The sequence below is a fragment of the Gouania willdenowi genome, chromosome 19 (assembly GCF_900634775.1).
Source record: "Gouania willdenowi chromosome 19, fGouWil2.1, whole genome shotgun sequence".
NCBI lineage: Eukaryota > Metazoa > Chordata > Actinopteri > Blenniiformes > Gobiesocidae > Gouania > Gouania willdenowi.
In genome coordinates, this window is record NC_041062.1 from 22,027,627 (window position 1) to 22,045,921 (window position 18,295).

At 40.3% G+C, this 18,295-nt stretch overlaps 2 protein-coding genes across 3 annotated transcripts in view; both read right to left on the bottom strand.

Moving 5' to 3' along the window:
- Positions 1-154: 154 nt before the first annotated feature.
- LOC114481391 (uncharacterized) lies at positions 155-16,934 on the bottom strand. Of its 2 annotated transcripts, none has more exons than XM_028476190.1 (2): positions 13,090-16,934; positions 155-214 (listed from the first exon to the last, which is right to left on the bottom strand). In XM_028476190.1, the coding sequence occupies exon 1, from the start codon at positions 16,745-16,747 to the stop codon at positions 14,117-14,119; it is 2,631 nt and encodes an 876-aa protein (XP_028331991.1). In that variant the 5' UTR covers positions 16,748-16,934; the 3' UTR covers positions 155-214; positions 13,090-14,116. The 2 variants fall into 2 exon arrangements, with proteins under 2 accessions (XP_028331991.1, XP_028331990.1); XM_028476189.1 differs by lacking the exon at positions 155-214 and adding an exon at positions 12,173-12,814 and having other exon boundaries at positions 12,945-16,934.
- Positions 6,185-18,295, bottom strand: part of enpp7.2 (ectonucleotide pyrophosphatase/phosphodiesterase 7, tandem duplicate 2) — a 41,045-nt gene continuing 28,934 nt past the window's right edge. The window contains exons 4-6 of the mRNA XM_028476192.1: positions 9,490-9,733; positions 9,032-9,152; positions 6,185-8,484 (exon numbers count right to left, since the gene is read on the bottom strand). Of these exons, the coding sequence (XP_028331993.1) occupies positions 8,433-8,484; positions 9,032-9,152; positions 9,490-9,733 (417 nt within the window). The 3' untranslated portion in view covers positions 6,185-8,432. The remainder of the gene's footprint in view (positions 8,485-9,031; positions 9,153-9,489; positions 9,734-18,295) is intronic.

Sequence of the window (18,295 nt, forward strand, 5' to 3'; positions counted from 1 at the left end):
ACCTTGTATCATAGCTACATCTGAAACGTTTTTTAAAAAATTAAACAATTTAGAAATCGGTTCAAAATTCAATGAATAATTCTACTTAGAGATTGAGAAATACCTCTTTCTGTCCTAATGTCCATGCATCGCTGCCTCCACCACCACCGGTCCAAGATGGTGGCGCTGTTGACGTGTCCCTCCGCAGTCGGTGCGGCATCTACGTATATGATGTCTGTGGTCCCAATAACCCGGAAATAAAGAAGAATGAGAAGATGATTGCTTGGAGACTGATAGAAGGCAAGCACAGTGGACTAAACTACGGTTTGGTTCCATAAATGTACTCAGAGGCATGTGCACAGGCCTTGCAGTAAACAGTCACATGAACGGCGAGTAAATAAATAACCTTGTCATAGTTAGAGTGCTGATCTGGCCGCATTTTCTTGTCCAAGTCCGACCCGACAGTGAAAACCTCATTTTTTTCTCAAAGAAATTACATGTACGTACGTGTGTTTTAGTGGTAAGCACCCATTTTATTAACAAACAACTGTTAATGTCAACATCAGATCAGCGCACGGGTAACAAGCAAATGTGAAACACAAACAAGAGGCACGCAAGAGACCCATCGGATCTATTTACATAATCCATGTATCAAAGATAAAGATAATCAATGTTATTGTGCAGTAAAAGGTATGTTTCAATGGTGTATTCCTTTATAATTGTCCTCTGCTCCATTCTCCTTTCCCCGCGGATAGGGTTAGGGTTAGCTCCGATGATAAACAAACATTTGATGCGTGTTCCGGCGGTGGCTTGGTTGATAGCTGCAGTTACACTAACCACCATGGTGTCACTATGGAGTCTGATTTATACATCCTGCCCTATGCTCCTTTAACTCAGAAAAATCATGAATAATCACAACTGAAATTTATAATTATTCAACAGCACTAATCGAAACGCTTCACCTGAGACCGCTTATTTACCGCACAGCTGTAAATATTGTAAAATGGTAAAAAATTAAGACTGGCCCATACATGTTGGGCTCAAACATACTCGGGTGGACTCCGTGCACAACAGACACCGCACGGACTGTCCACACTCCTCAGACCTTACATACTGATCTTATATGGGCGCATTATCGCATTTAACACAATTCTTAGTGCTTCTCTGTAGTCCTTGTACTTCTGGGATGTGTTTTAAAGGTGTCTGTATTTTTGTAGCTTGCTGCCAATCTCTCTTCTAATCTCGTGTTCATCTCTCCTGTTTTACCAGGCAGGTGAAATGCAGGTCAGTGTTACATTTAATGTATACGATCCCGAGCAGTGTTTTTGTGACACCAACTAAGCGGACACTCCGCGTTAGTGAAATCTGGGCTTTTCAGTAAATTGGCGCCCGAGTATGTTTGAGCCTTCAATGTTTTACTTCTGCCGCTGCGAACAGACCTTGAAATAGCATTTGTCTGACAAACAATCACAAAAGTTTCTTAAATAGCCATGTGTTTCACTGCTATGTGCAGTTTTTTGCCCGAAAATAATTAACAGGAGTGAGTGGATAGCCAAAGACAGTTATTATGGTACTAAGCAGTTGGAATTCCAAACACAGATGCTGCTATGCTTCGACATGGCTTATCACACATTTTAATTCTGAACTCACCTTAGCATTCACCAACACTCTATTCTTTACTCGAAGAGACTTTACATGCTTTACCTATCCACACACAAACTGGTTGTAAGCTTTCTAGGGATTTAAACTTCTTTTAAATCATTCAGCACGTTGTTTGTTTACTAAGTAGTTCACAATGTCTGGATAACAAATAGCTAGTAAATCACCAGGTTCTGTCAGTCTGACAGATGGGCCTCATATGGTAAAAAATCCCTGCTGATTAGCTGTAGTTTCTGATATCTTTGCCTGTGTTAAACATCAGTTCATCACCAAAATCGGCAAGAGTTGGCCTGACATCACTCCAACTGGACTTAAAAGGCCCATGTTAAGTTGAATTAACTTTTCTGTGTTTTAAACATCATAAAAGTGCTATTTGGGCTTCATACTGTTGGGAACCAAACCACATCAAGCCTAAAGACCCTCTTTCTAACAGGAACTAACCAAGGAGCCTGTTTCTTTATCACGAGCTGTTTACAACATAACTGCCCCCGGCAACTCTGAGGTGCATAGCTAACCCCACTATGCGGCCTTTTGAACCCAATAACGCAGCCGACAAGACTGGACCAACACTTTGAAATGTTCAGTACGAACTCTTTTTACGACTCCACACGGGGGAAGAACATCCGTTTTCTCCCCCCTTTACAAACAGATACTTTTGGGATGCTGTAAGATCACAGAACTGTCCCACTGACCCCTGACCCCCTGTGGTGAGCTGACACACAAGGACACTACCCAGGCCTTTTCTGAGATGTGTCCCCAGTGAAGAAGGGAGAACAAAGAAATTGCATTATGTTTGAAAAGTCACAAATGAAAACATTATTGGAACGGTTTCTGCAGAATCTGTCCTATTCCACTCTTTTCAGATGATTTTATACCCACAGAATGCTATTTTAAATGTTTCATCATTTAAAAAGTGCTTAAAAATACCAGAAAACATCACAAAAGTTAGTTTAAGGTATCTATTGCAACCATATGGTAAAGAAGAGGCATAACATGATTTTTGACATTTATGTTTATGAGTAATTACAAGTAAATTTCATTAACCGGTTCCTAAAGTGATCCTAGGCTATTTTCCAGTCGTGTTTGGTATCAAACACTTTCGTAATACATGATATTTCAAGATATGATGTTGAAAAGATTATTGGAATATGCTGAACTCATTATTATGGTTTATGTGTAAATCTAGGAATCATCCCTCCTGTTTGTCTTTGTCTCACATAAACACACACCCCAGACACACCCAAAGGCAGCCAGCTGAGATACTGGCAACTTTAAACTAATCAACGAAGCCTCCCTCTTGGGAGGCGAGTCTCAAAGATTACCATTTAAAAGAAAGAAAACTGTCCAAAATTTCAGTTTTGGGATGCTGGCGTTTCATGCTCAACGCGTTTCCCTTCCCCACCTTTTCATTTATTTCATTTTATTTTTAGTTGAAACAGTTAATCCAGAATCCAGCATCTAGTGACGTGCGTAACAGCCGAAAGACGTCCGGCCCTCGACCCATTGGGGTAAGCCACGAGCCATTCTCTAACCCAGCTGTGAAGGCCAGAACCACCTGGATCGGCTGAAGGGGTTATACTCTGTTGAAACGCAGCAGAACTCAACGGTGGCACGTCCCGCAGCATTTCTACAATACAGAACCTCCAGGTCCAACCCTGACATCATCTTTAAGGTACCTGAACGAACTTGCATCAGCAAACTTGATCCACATTAGTTCACATACATACTCCCATAACTGCACACTTACATACACTCACAACATGTTTCACACACATTTCATCTCATTCATGTCTGTTCATCTCCCCTGTCTGTCTTCCCTCTTGGTTTTATGAGCTCTCTTTGATTTTAATAATCTTATTATTCGAATATGTATTCTGCATTTTTATTCAATATTTAGTAGACTAGCATTCTCCTAGAATAGTGATTTCACTTCATTATATATAATCCTCACTTTTATTAGCCTAGAAATGCATTTTATCATGATTTAATTATTGATGTTTGACCCTGTTAATTGTTGAATTGTGAATAAAAGGTTAAACATAATCTTTGATTCCTCTGATTCATTAAAGCTGTGATTATGGTGTAGATTTGCTGTTAGAATTCACTTTTCCCTGGTTTCACATTGATGAGTTTAGTCTAAAAACTGAGACATATTTCTCCTGTTAAAAGGAGTGGCACCCCGCAAAATTTGAAGTAATATTAATAATCATAATTAATACTCTTAGTTATATAACCCATTAATAATAACTCATCCTCCTACAATACACATGCCTAAAGTGTCCATTGATTCCTTCAATCGTTAGTTAGAGGGTGATTTGCTTCTTTCTCACTGCAGGGCAAGCCCAAACACCTTGCTCCAATTTTATGACGCGTTCCCACTTTGATGAAGAATTTGATGCGGGACTGTGCTGGAGAAGCCACGCCTCTAGGAAGCTGAGCATTTCAGCATCCTTTGCGCAGTGCTATGTATGTATTTTCTACAGTCTATGTATGTACTGGCAAACGCCCCGCCCCCACGCTCTGTCTCATGTTTATAAAGCAGCATGAGCTTGGCTACGGAGTCGGTGGGAGGAGGGCGGGCCGTCCTCTGGCCCTACGTCACCGTGCGGGGAGGAGAAAGTCAGTGTCCCGTCTATAGACACTCCCACTCGTGAATATGCATAAGTAAGCCATAAATCAGCCTGTTCGTGTAGAGTTGTTCAGAAAGTGACTTTTCAGAGCCTAAAACTCTGGAAAACAGGCGAGTTTTGGAAAATAAACCTCAAATACTATGTTTTTGGGGTTCTTAGAACAAATGGAGATGGGTGAAAAATAGCATGACATGGGACCTTTAAGCATGTTAGAATGAGGCCCTTTCCACCAACTAATCAAAGTTTTGCTTCTACCACAACAAGTTTCCCTTGTAAGAGACATGCTGAGTGCTGTGTACGTCAACATGATCAGTGGGGCGGAACGGATGTCATGTTGTGGGCTGGCATGTCTGCAAACTTCAGAACACCACTATCATCAAAGGCAATTTGACGGCCAGTCGATACATTGATGAGGTGTTGGAGACGACGTATTGGACCATCCTGATGTCCGGATTCTGCAGCAAGAAAACGCACGTCCACACAGTGCTTGGGTAACCTCAGCCTACCTGTAACAAAAACAATGTTGATGTGCTCCCGTTGGCGGCCCAAATTTGTCACCCATAGAGCACCTTTGGGATTAGAATCAGAATCAGAAATACTTTAATAATCTCAGGGGGAAATTATTTATCAATTGGTTCAATGCGTATCCAGATGAGCTCCAAATCCCATGAATCACCAAGAGCTGGTGGCAGCGCTGTAAGAAGAGTGGCAGAACATCCCCCAGGATATGGTTCACTCCATGCGAAGGTGATGTCAAGCTTGTATGATTGGTGGTCATATCCGATATTGACTTTTGTTACTTTTGATTTTTGACCTCCCAAACAAAACTGTGGAATTATCATAACTGCCGTTATGCCGTTTTCTTTGAGTTGCATTTTGTGTTGGTATACTTACAATAAAATAAACCATAATCAATGCAAAAAAACAAATGCATATCTTTTCTACAGACAAAAAAATGTGTGTAAAGTTTTCATAGACATCGAGCGTGTTTCTGTCAAGGCAATTGTCAATGCTTTCAAAATGTAAAGTCCTTACCCCATTGTTTATGAATGACAAATGGCTTCCTCATCTCTAAACTCATTCAGTGCCAACCATTTTCAAAATTTCTGCCTCCTCAGTGCCAGGTGTTTTAGAGCATTTTGACTGATTTTTAAAGACCCACAGAATATTTTGTACTATGACAATCTGAAATCAGATTCTGAAAGATTAGACTCTTTACTTTCATCAAAAAAAATTATTTGGTTTCAAGCTTTTTTCGTTCTTCCATAATCAGCAGTTGAATAGAGGCAAGTTTCACACAAATTGCCAGTTTTTGACAAAAAGCTGAGAAAATGGCTTTTTCTGAAAAAACCTATTCGTAACTTTGAAGCATTTTTTTTTGCTTTAGGGACACCTCAACATTGGTTTCCTTCTATAAAACTACAAAAACAACACTGCGACCGGGCTATTGATGGCAACAATATTATTATTTTGCTATCTGGGTCAGAGTTGAATGGTTTTCTTACTGTATTTGTCTTCCTCCAAGTTCCCACACACGCAACTTCCTCCTCCTCCCGGACATGCCGAGTCTCACCGCGTGCACCGTTTTTTGATCGTTTTCTCTCACCAATCGCCACAATCTCAATAGTCCACTTAGTTCCACACATGCTCTGGTCGAGTGTGCACTGCTGTGAGCTACTGGGAACTTCAGCATCAACTATTGTAGCGCCATTCTCGTAAACTCCTTTCCTCTCCCTCTGAGGGAGATCTCTCCGGAGAGCTTCGTCACACTGTCTCCTAGCAACCCCAGCCAAAAAACACAATTCACGTCTATAGACGTGAACGTGTTATGGTGGAAATGAAAGGTTACCTCGTCTTTTAGCTTGTAAAAACACCCTCTGCGTTGGTGAGCGAAGAAGATCAGACTGAAGAGTTGGTGAATTAATAAAAAATGATTTTATTCTAAACTAAATTAAAGAAGGAGTACAAAGATGGACAAAAATGAGTGACCGTCCGGCCGGACGTTCGAAAGACAGAGTGGGGCACAGTTCCAACACATCACAAGCCTTAAAACTTAAAGAATAAGGTATATGGGCAAATATATGAGTAAATATATTAATAAACATAACTAACGAATTTTGCCCCAACAAATGGCACTCAATGAGTTGATTGTGATTTTTTTTTCCCAATGCTAAAAAAGTCAGCTCTTAATGACACAAACAGTCAAGACAGTACTCTAAGCAATTTAGACAGCCATTTGAAAACTACAATTAAGAATTACACATTACTGCATTTAGTTAGGTAACTGAGTACAAGATTACGGAAGCCCTAAAGGGCCATGCTTTCATATATTTTTTCCCTCCGTTTTACCGTGATCACGGCTTAATTTTCTCGAGATCTCGAGATAACAAGACATAGTTTTCCTGTGATAACGGGATAATTATCTCGAGATAACGAAGTGTAGGATAATAAATCATTGCAGGAAACATCATGCAGTGTAACAATGTCAGAGGAGCAAGAGCATATAGATCACCGCATCAGGACTTCAGTAAAGTTAGAAAGACCCAAATAATGTCTCAAACAGCAGATAATCTTCATTGAGTGTTCTTATATATACTACAGGAAATAAATGATATATATAAAACACTGGCACTTCTTATTTTATAGGTCATTTTTTACTCAATTTTGCATTATTTCTTTCAATAGCTTCTACAAAAAACCCAAGAGAAACCTAAAAACCACAGATAATGTGTACAGATAAGCTCGTACTGGGCTTAACCTTAGACACGTTGATATCAAATACAGTACCAGTTTTAGATGTAAAAATAGAAAGAATTTTTTCAATATTTAAATAAAAATCATCAGTGTTTTTCCTGTCATTTTGTAAATGAGTTTTTGAAAAAGTCATTGAAAACTAAAAAAAGATAAAAATAACAAAAAATAATTAATGTAATATGCATATAATCAAAAATATACAAAAGGGTATTTTAAAATGAGACATTATTTAGGTCTTTCTAACTTTACTGAAGTCCTGGTGATCTATATGCTCCTGCTTCCGTACAAGACACTGAATATGTACGTTTTTCATTTTGATCGCATAAGCTCTGCAATTAGCTCACAGCATTGTGCAAAAGGAAAACATGGAAGCTTGTGCACCCTTGGCTATAGATAATCAATAACAATGACTTTAACAAGCACAGTTCTTTTTTGAATTATATTGAAAAACAGAACAGCCTATTCATGTTTTAATGTTTGTGTTATAACAGCAAACTTTAGATACTGTGTGCAAGGAACTTTGTTCAAAAACAAAATGGAAATTGGTGACAAAAACTTGTTTTACGGCCAACACTCAAACTGAGATATGACACATAAGTCAACAATCTGTAACCTCCAATTAAGTACATGTAACTATGGTGCAATTTCAACGTGACAATAAAGAAAGTGACTAAATGCAATTATATGGTCTGACTGGTTTACTGTTTTTATTGTGTTTATAATATTCTTGGAACAAAATGTATTTCTATTTACTATATACGATATATGTGTATTTGAAAGATATTCTAGTTTGTCCAAATCTGCGGTCTGCAACCTTTGTTCTCAAAGGAGCAATTTTGCCTCATCTCACCTGGATTAAAGTCCTTCCGGAGCTGAAAAAATTGCAATGTTTTTTAGTTGATGTATTTGTAGAGCTACAAAAAAACAACTTGAATTTGATAACACATGGTGTCATGTCAGTCAACGCATACTAATTGCTAATTTCTTGCAACATATCAAGCATGCATATTAAGCCGGCACACTGGCAGTTAATTAAATATTTCCCCACTGAAATGAAATCTCTATTTTCTTCCAGAATAGTTTATTTTTGTTTATTTAGTTACATTGCCAGGGATTTAAAACTTAAGGTTAGCCACAGGTGAAAGGAAAGTTGATGGTCTGTAGAGGTTTTAGGAGGTGAAGTAAGAAGGTGGCACAGTAATTGCACAATGCGATTAATTTTTAGGTTGACAAATTGTTATATCATGATTTTATTTGGTGTCAATGTCATTTATCATCAATACCCTCTGTAAGAAATAATAATTCATTATTTTATAGCTATGGGGAGCCATTGCAAAAGAGTCAAAGAGCCATATGAAGCTCCATAGCCGCAGGTTGCAGACCCCTGGTATTAATCAATATCCAACGTTTTCAAAATCTGGTGTCTCTGTGATCCTCCACAGCAGCATGCTTTGATTTGTAGCTGTAGAAGAAGAGAAAAAACATTGATGAGATGTGAAGCAGAGCAAAACAATAGTGATTGGTCATTTGTTCTTTTATAATATAGACATATTTTTTATATTGACATCAAATAATGTGTCAAATATGTATACCACAAATCGTTTTGGACACATCACAGATGTAATTTCTACAAGCAAACATTGAGGTAGATGACTAAAATATTTTACAGATGTCAAATAGCTAAGGTAAACCTCAAGTTTTTAGTGAAAAAGTGCATCTTTCACATTATTGTACTATAGTTTAAACTATTCCTCATGTAAACAACTGTACATAAAACATTTGGAATTTCCTATGCTTCTCAGATACAGATATTGGCATTAAATAAGGATTTTCTCAATAATTTCATTTTTTCTAGTAATTTTGTGCTGGACTGCTGGACAAATCGTTTTTGCTGACAAGCAAGATTTCATGTGGCCACAAGTTTAATAGTCCTGCTCTAAGGATAATGAACCCTATTCACACCCGTAGCAAATGTTTATTGGTAACAAAATGAAATAGTATGACTGTACCTCCTGCTTGCTTTCCTCTTTGACACATGATAAGTGGCGGTCACTGCGAACACCAATGCCAGAAATGCAGTAAGTGTTGTTAGGCCGATGACAACTTGATAGAGGCTCATCTTTTGTGGATCTTCAAACACAAGTTTGAAGAAGCATGACAAATTTTACAGTGCAAAGTACAGTACTACTGTAATATTTGATACATTTGAGTTACACCATTAAGAGCCATGTCAATAACTTGAGGTTTATGCAAACATGAAAATAATGTCAGTTTTAAACATTATGAAGACTGAGTGGATAACTAAAATGATTATTATTGTTATTGTAAATAACAAGTCTGATTCCAAATATCATGAAAAGAACTTTAGATTTCTTAATGATTACAACAAACAAGGCTTGTTTATAATCAAATTGTATCGATTCACAAAAGAGATAATGGTGCTAAACTCTGACACAGTGTTACTTACTGTTGGTTTCTCCAGTGCTTTCCTTTGAGATCAGCATGTTTTTTGTGGAGTTCAAGTGCCCATCATGCACCTCTGGTTTTATTCCAAGTATGTGGCACATGAGTGCATATACGTGAACCGTCTCAAAAGGCTCCACCTCCAGATCTTTCCTAAAGTCCGGACCCACCGCCCTGAAAAATGGCTTCATGTCCATCACCTGATTGTCAAAACCATGCTCCCCTTTGTGGAACTGTAATGGGAGAAACTACAAAGAGGAAACATAGTTTTTTTTTCAGGATAAACATCCCCATGCTTAAATACTATAGAAATAGTAGTGAACAGAAGGAGGAGATGTAGCTTCCAAGTGTGACAAGCAATTTGCTCGTAACAAACATTTTGAAAGTCTGTGTAAAGCACATACATTTGTGTTATAAGTTTGTCACACCACAGAAACATGTGTCATTGACCACTGAACCAAATTTGAAAGATGAAAAAAAATGCTAAGTATATCAAATTAGGTCTCAAAATCATGTTAAAACAAGCATTTCTCTCAGCTCTTAAATGCTGGGGGCGTGTAAGAGGCGCTGGAACCACCCACGCATGGGAAGGAAGGCGCCATCTCCGTGTATTAACCCTATGGAAGAGAGCATTGTGAAAGACCAAAATGCTTAGGCCCGCTAGAGGTGAAAAACAAAATCGCTCAATTTGAATTATCTGAGGCATGTCTTTGCAGCTTATTGCACATGTTGTGTTCACTGTCTTTTCTTCTTTTGCAAAAGAGCTCAATTCAGTGTGCACAGTGGCTTAATGCATAGCACGTCCACCTCACAGCTTTAAATACAGGCTGCCATGGCCTAGTGGGGAGTTATTGTTCTGGATTACAGAGCAGGTAACACCATGTTTGAAGGCTGAGTCTGGTTTGATGGACACATATTCACCCTGTTTACTTTGCTTCATTGTAAATTAAAAAAAAAAAGTTTTTGCTCAATATTTTGTAAATTCTTGTTCTGCAACCTTGGGAGGCCAGCTGTAAATGTATTCACGATGGCGGAATCTTCTCACTACGTCTGTGTTTTGCCAACTCTTTAGAATATTTTTGAAAGAACCCCACCACACACACCACACACACAAATCTCACACAATCAAACAAGATATAACAATGTGATCTAATGCTGCATTCGAAGCAACACTGGATTTTCCAAGTTCCTTCTTGAAAAAGTGATTCAGAAGGCTACCTGAAGTTGGAGCTTCAGGGAAAAATCTTGGTAACACTTTACTTGAAGTTTTATACATGAGACTGACATAATGCTGTCATTATTATGACATGACATGAACAAGGTGTCATAAGTGTAGGAAGATGAGATGAGTTATTATTAATGGGTTATATAACTGAGAATATTAATTATGATTATTAATATTACTTCAAATTTGCGGGGTGCCACTCCTTTTAACAGGAGAAATATGTCTAAGTTTTTAGACTAAACTCATCAATGTGAAACCAGGGAAAAGTGAATTCTACCAGACATCTACACCATCATCACAGCTTTAATGAATCAGAGGAATCAAATATTATGTTTAACCTTTTATTCAAAAGTCAACAATTAACACAGTCAAATATCAATTGAAATGGGATAATTAAATCATGATAAAATGCATTTCTAGGCTAATAAAAGTGAGGATTATATGTAATAAAGTGAAATCACTAATCTAGGAGGATGCTAATCTACTAAATATTGAATAAAAATGCAGGATACATATTCAATAATAAAATCAAAGAATAAAATAAAGAGAGCTCATAACAAAGAGAGGAGGACGGACAAGGGGGAGACGAACAAACATGAATGAGATGTACTGTGTGTGTAGCATGTTGTTAATGCGTGTAAGTTTGTAGTTATGGAAATATGTATGTGATCTATTGTAGATGAAAGTTGCTGATGAGAGTTCATTCTTGTACCTTGAAGATGTCAGGGTTGGACCTGGAGGTGCTGTTTGAGCAATGCAGCAGGACGTGCCACCGTTGGTTCTGTTTCGGTTCAACAGAGTGTAGCCCCTTCAGCCGATCCGGGCGGTTAGGCCTTCGCAGCTGGCTTAGAGAATGGCTCTTGGCTAACCCCAACGGGTCGCGGGCCGGGCTTCCTTTCGGCTGTTACGCACGTCCCTCGGTGCCGGATTCGTCCGAATCAAGCAGCTGTTGTCTCAAACATCTAACTGTTTCTACCATGAAATAAATGAAAGCTGGAACATGAGGGAATTCGGGTGAGCATGAACGCCCGCGTCCAAAAACTGTTGTTTCTGGTCGCGCGTCTTTTTTTAAAGGGCGTTTGGCGACGCCTTTTGGAGGAGGCGTCTTCGTTGATTATTCTGTGATCATGTCGGTGATTGGTCAATGTCTCTGCTTTCAGCTTGTGGGTGTGTCTTGGGTGTGTGTGAGTGTGAGACAGAGACAGACGACAAGGGATGATTCTAAACATAAAAGAATGCCTAATAATTAATTCCACATATTTCAAAACATCTTTTCAACATCATATCCTGAAATATCATGTATTACGAAAGAGTTTGATACCAAACACGACTAGGAAATAGCCTCGAATCACTTTAGGAACTAATTAATGCATTTTACCTGTAATTACTCATAACATAAATGTCAAAAATCATGTTATGCCTCCTCTTAACTATACGGTCGCAGTAAATACCTCAAACTAACTTTTGTGATGTTTTTCTGGTAATTTTAAGCACTTTTAAATGATAAACACTTTAAAATAGCATTCTGTTGGTTATTGTCTTGCATGAAACGAGTGTGATTGAACAGCAATATTTGTAATTCCAATTTCTGGAGAAATCATTCCACAACAATGTTTTCATTTGTAATTTTTCAGTCAAACACATGTTCGTTGTTCTCATTTCTAACTTTTCAAACAATACAATTTCTTTGTTCTCCTTTCTTCACTAGGAGACCTCTCAGTGAAGGTCTGGTAAGCGTCTTCCTGTGATATCTCACCACAGGGGGTCAAAGGGCATTGGGACCGTTCTTTGAACTTATAGCATCCCACAGTATCTGTTTTAAAAAGGGGGAGAAGAGGGATGTTCTTCTTTGATCATAAATGTCGCAGGGAGGTAATATAAGGGAAAACTGTCCTTGGATTCTCTGGTCCTTTTGTTTGGCCGGAAGGGGAGTCATAAAAGACGGGTTCATACTGAGTACTTCACATAGCTGGTTCAGTCTTAGCGGCTCCGGTATTGAGTTCACAGACCACATAGTGGGGTTAGTCCTGCATCTCAGAGTTACGGGGGCAGTTGTGTGTAAACAGTTCGATGATAACACAAAGACAGGCTCCTTGGTTCATTCCTGCTAGCAAAGGGGGAAGATTTATGCTTGAGGTGCTTTTGTTCCCTACATAATCCCCCTGTTGATAAGGTTTCAATGCTTTGAAGCTCTTATCAAATAGTTCTTTTGGGGAACAAAAGAGGGAACAAACCTTCAAGTTGAGGAAAACGGGAAACAGGTAAAGGTGTGTTGAGGTCCTCACACGACCTGACAAAAGTTCAGGAGCGACAAAAGTCCAACGTCCTTGTTGGAAATTGGAGGTGTTTCCCCCTGTAGGGTAGGGAAATCACTCTCACCTTGGCGTTGAGATGAGCAGCATTGCCAGGAAGTCAATACTGGGGCAATGCTGGGAGGTTGAGGCTGGAGCCCCTGGTGGTTGAAGGCTGGAGCCCGGGAGGTTGAAGGCTGGAGCCCCTGAGGTTTGAGGCTGGAGCCCCGGAGGTTGAAGCCTGGAGCCCCTGGTGGCTGGCGTTGGAGCATTGCCTGGTGTTAATGCCCGTGGGCCATGGAGGTAGGAGTTGGGCGACCATGGAGTCGATTCTGAGGTGCCGCTTGGCAGTGGGCACCCGTAGACCAGGAAGGCAGACTAGGTGTGTGTACTATATGTTGCTATGTGTCCCTCAACAATGCTCGGTGCGAACATGTAATTTGGGATCAGCAGTGTGGGGTAACATAAAAGTGTACACATAAGCACATAGATAGCGTGGTATCGGTCAATTACTCCTGGTGCACATCAATAAGACAAAGACAAAGCATGCAGGGTATAAAAGAATCAAATCTAAACACACAAAAATAAATCCCTAAGGGATCTTAAACTGAATGAGAGAGAAAGAAGAAAAGTTTTCTTTTGCTCTGGCTAAATTTGGCCTGTGCCTATCTAATGAGACGCGTTGTGGTCTCGGTAGCAGGGTGTTAGATATGCTAATGTTTGGGGCCTGATCAATGGGATGGCTGATTGAAAGTTTACGGATCAACCAGCACGTTTAAGTCCTGACCCTCAGGTGTGTCCTCGGTGGGACCAGATAGCGTAGTGGATTCTAGTTCCTAGTTCTTAGTTTATGTCGTCCTTGAGGTGGTAGATGTTATTGAACATGACGACTGGTACGTTAATTAGGAATGCTATCTCTCGGCTTGTAGGGTTTATTCAGCTCGCGGTTGAAGGTTTGTCTGTTGATTTTGGTGTTCTGTATAGCTTAATTTGGTTTCGGTGGACCCATTTGAGCTTTGATTCGGTTTTTGTGCTTGGACTCTTTATTTGGTACACCACTGGAGACAGTTTATCGGTGACCAGGTAGGGTCCTGTTCATTTGGAAAGAAATTTCTTCACCCGTTTGGTTGCATGGTGATCATTTTTGCCGGCGGGCGGAGCAACGCTATAATACCAGACGCGGTTCTCCACCTGTAGTTCCTCTTGTGAGGCTTTTTTGTCGTAGTAGGTTTTACGGCCCTTCGCGCTCTCTTTGAGGTGTTTTTGAGCAAACGCGAACGTAGCTCGAAGGTGGTTCTCAAGATCGGTCGTGTATTGGTGGGTGGTGTAAGCGGTAGCGGTGTTAGCTTGGTTTTGGTTTTGACTCCTCTGTGTCTGGCGTAGGGCATGTCATGGGCATGTGCCAATATCACCCCCCTTTGGTTCTGTGGGACAACGAACGCATGCGTTTGGGAGTCCGCAGAAACATGGACCAAGGTGCCCTTGACTATCTGTAATGAGCGACGGGCAGCGAACAGATGGCTGGATGTGGAGGCAAAGTCCGAGGAGACTTTTAACGTTATTGGGTCATTGTCGGTGAAAGCGGGTTTTACCGGTGCGATGACCTGCGAGGACATTGGGGTGTCGGTCTCGGCAGCTGCACGAGAGCGCGTAATAGCATTCACTGACAACGGGTGGGGCTCAGCGAGCTGGGTGGGGTCAAAGGACCAGGATGTCCCTGGTAGCGCCCTTTGTTTGGCGAGAGCATCGTTGGTTTGTTGGTTCTGAAACGCAAGACCATCGGTAGCGAGGGGGTTGTTGGTTAACGAGCACAGGGAGGTACTTCTGGTCGTTAGAGTACGGTCTACGGTTTTAGTAGCCGGACGCATTTGGGCCGGAGACCGGCTTGGGGTCTCCTTTAGAGCCCGAGAGTGGTTCAGTTGGTAGCACTGAACTCCGTCGAGTGAGTCATGCTGCAGCGGCAGTGGCTGCCTGACTTGTGCCCAGATTTTCAGATTTTGAAAGTCGATCAGGGGCTCAAATCGGTTGAGCAGATCGATACCTATGAGAAGAGGAATCTGGTTGTGGTCTGAGATGTAAAACTGGTGCACCAGGGTCAGGTGCCCTATGGTGACTTGTACGAGAGCCTTCTTCGTGATAACGGTGGCATTGTCGCCATAAGGTTCAATGTCAATGTGGCAGTCTTGGAGTATCAACCTTAGGTTGGTCTCCTTGGCTAGGCTGCGCAGCTCATTGAACAGTTGGGCGGACATGAGGGATATGTCTGCTCCTGTGTCAAGTAAGGCTTCATTGGTAAGCACACCTTCAAAAGTGGCTGATATATAAAACTTTCGGGCGATTCCTCTTTCGTAGAGGTCGCACAAGAATTGGTGAATTGGTGGTTCACCCTCAATGGACTGATGTCCATTGGAAAAACGGTGGTTTGGTGCATGTGTTTGCACCAGCAAGACAGCACTAGGCGGATCATCGTCATCTTTTCGTTTTGATTGTTTTGGTTTATCATTGGTTTTGTCATCTATCATTTGTTCAAACATTTTCTTGATGGATGCCATTTCTTTAGTGATTTGGTTAGATAACCTAATTTCTAAACTTTCTATTTCATTAGATTCATCGTTTGATCTTGATCTGTTTGGCTGCTGGTTGTATGACCTTTGGTTATTTTTGTGATACCAAGGTTTTGAGTGTTCGTTTCTGGGTGGAGGTGTTCGGCGGTCGTTGTCGTGTCTTTTCCACTGGTCAGAACGGTTGTAATCATACCACGGTGGTCGCGGTCGGCGATCTTGGTGGTGTGAGTTCGGGCGAGAATTTTGGTGCCGAAAGTTTTGTTTTGGCGCATAATCTCGATAATCGGTGTTATCTTGGTATCGTTTTGGCTTTATTTTATGGTACGGTTGCTGGTTGTACCGCGGAGGGGTCTGTGGTGCTTGCGGTGGAGGCATTTGAGGACTGTCGGGTGTCCTTTTTGTGCCTTCCAATTGCAGCGAGTGAGAGTTATTCTTTATCGGGAACATTTCGCGAGGTGTGGATTTTGTCGAATTTTGTTTGTACAAGAGGAAGCCTCTGATTGCAAGATCGCGAAGTTTCTTACTAGACATGGTATAGGGATCTGCCGCGACGCCGAGATGGGTGCTCGTGCTGTGGTGAAGGTTTCTGAGGAACAGTTTTTTGAACTGCTCTTCTTCCTCCATACCTGGGTCGTTGCGATTACCAAAGTATGCCTGTAGCAAGGTGTGGTAATATTGTTGGGGTGATTCGTTTTTCCCCTGTTTAACGGTGTGGGCATAGTCGAAACCTGTTTGGTGAAGTGCGTCAGAAAATTCATCCACCAGGAGGCGGCACAGTGTTGTGTAATCATTTCTGATCTGAGGTAGTTGAGGTTCAATGAAATCATTGACAAGCCTGCTCGAGGTTGCTTTGATTAGGTAGATTTTATCTTCAACATTAGCCATTGGATAACTTTTTAGATAAAAATCAATGTCTCTCAAAAATGCTCTAGCATTTTGGGGTTCGTCGAACTTTGGTTCGAATCTCGGAATGTTTCTGGCGATTTTATCCAGGTCGCGGTTGGACGGTCGATTGCTATTAGGGGGCCTGGCGGGCGTCGGTCCGCCGTCAATAGGAGGGTCCGCGGAGGCATCCCGGGGTCTCCTTAAGCGACGCGGACGTACCGGTGGGTCGGTGGTGCGCCGGACTTGTCGAGTTGCGTCTTCGCCGTCGGAGTCAAGATCGCCATCGGCCTCCGACATTGACAATGATGAGAGAGCATGCCCGAGCTCATGTCTTGCGTCTAGGAGCTCTCTCCTGGTGAGGTTCAATTGTCGTTGAACCTTAGCAGTAGCTACTTTACCGTCAGCTACTTGTTGTAATAAGTCATTAACCCTCTCTCGTTCTGCGTCTAATTCTCTAGAGAGCAGTTTAGTTTTGGCTTTTGAGGCTTTGATCACCCCTTCTGCCTCAAGGAGGAGTTTCTTCCCATCATTTGACTCGTGTAGTTGTGCGTCTAATTCCCGGGTGGTGGTGTCGAAATCATGTTCGAGAACGCGTATTTTATCAGCGAGTAGCACTTTGGATTTTTCTAATTCTTTATTCTCAGTGATTAATTGATTAACCTGATCTTCCGCTTCTTCTAGGTAAGTCACACGCATTTGGAGCAGTCCATTTTCTTCACGTGTTTCGTCATACTGGACCGTGAGGTTCGCGCAGCGGGCTTCGCGTTCCTCGATGGCTTCGAGTTGAGCGTCTCGTTCGCGCTCGAGGGTTTTAACCCGATCCTGTTCGTATTTTAACTGGGCGGAGAATGCTGATATTACAAAGCCGAGCTGTTTAACCAGCTCCTTATCTTTCAGCTTTTTTGAAACGGCTGCAGTGACGCAATCGGCCACAAGGTCTCCTAATTCTTGAGGGGGAGATTCTCGGATTTTGGCATCAATTGTGGATTTTCCGTCCCCTAAAATTTCTGTGAGGAGGAATTCTAAGTTCTCGGCTGGATGGTCTTCTGAGGAGACAGACATGTTCATTTGTTGTGGATCAAAATCGTACGAAGAACTCTAAAGAATTTCAAAATTTCAAATAATTTTCCAAATAGTTTGAAAATTACAATGGTAGTAAATTGTTTTATCTTATTTTGTTTGTTCTTAGCAATTCACTGTTTGGTAAATAAAACTGAGTGGTAAACTTGAAAAAGTTTGGTGTGGTTTGTTTAATTTAAACAATTGTTCTTACTCATTTAAGACTTGTTCTTACTGATTTAAGACTTTTATTTAAATTAACTTTACTTTAATTCAATTTCGTTGAATTAATCAACAGGTATTTTTAATCAATTAAAAAAATGTTTTTATTGAAATTAAATTCAAATCTTATTGAATTTATTTTAATCAATAAATGTTTTCCTCAATTAATTTAAACTTTAGTTTAAATTAGCTTTACCTTGATTCAGTTTCCTTAGATTAATCAGGTGTTTTTAATCAATTTGAAAAAAAAAAAAAAAAAAAAAAAAAAAAAAAAAAAAAAAAAAATTTTTTTTATTTTTTTTTATTAAATTCAAATCCTATTGAATTTATTGTAATCAATAAATGTTAATTTTAATTAATTAAATTCTGTTTTAATTTATCAGTTTTTATTTCAGTTGTAATTTCTTTTAGGTTGATTTTTAAGAATGGTTTGTGTTTAAATTCGGTTGTGTTGAATTTAATTACCTTAATTAAAACTGGTTTAACTTTTATTAAACTTATTTTAATTAATAAATCCTTCTTAAATTAGTTGCTTTCATTTAATTAACTTCCTATTCAATTTAA

Excerpts from the sequence above, each read along its gene's own strand:
- LOC114481391 (XM_028476190.1), bottom strand. The coding sequence starts at position 16,747 with ATGTCGGAGGCCGATGGCGATCTTGACTCCGACGGCGAAGACGCAACT.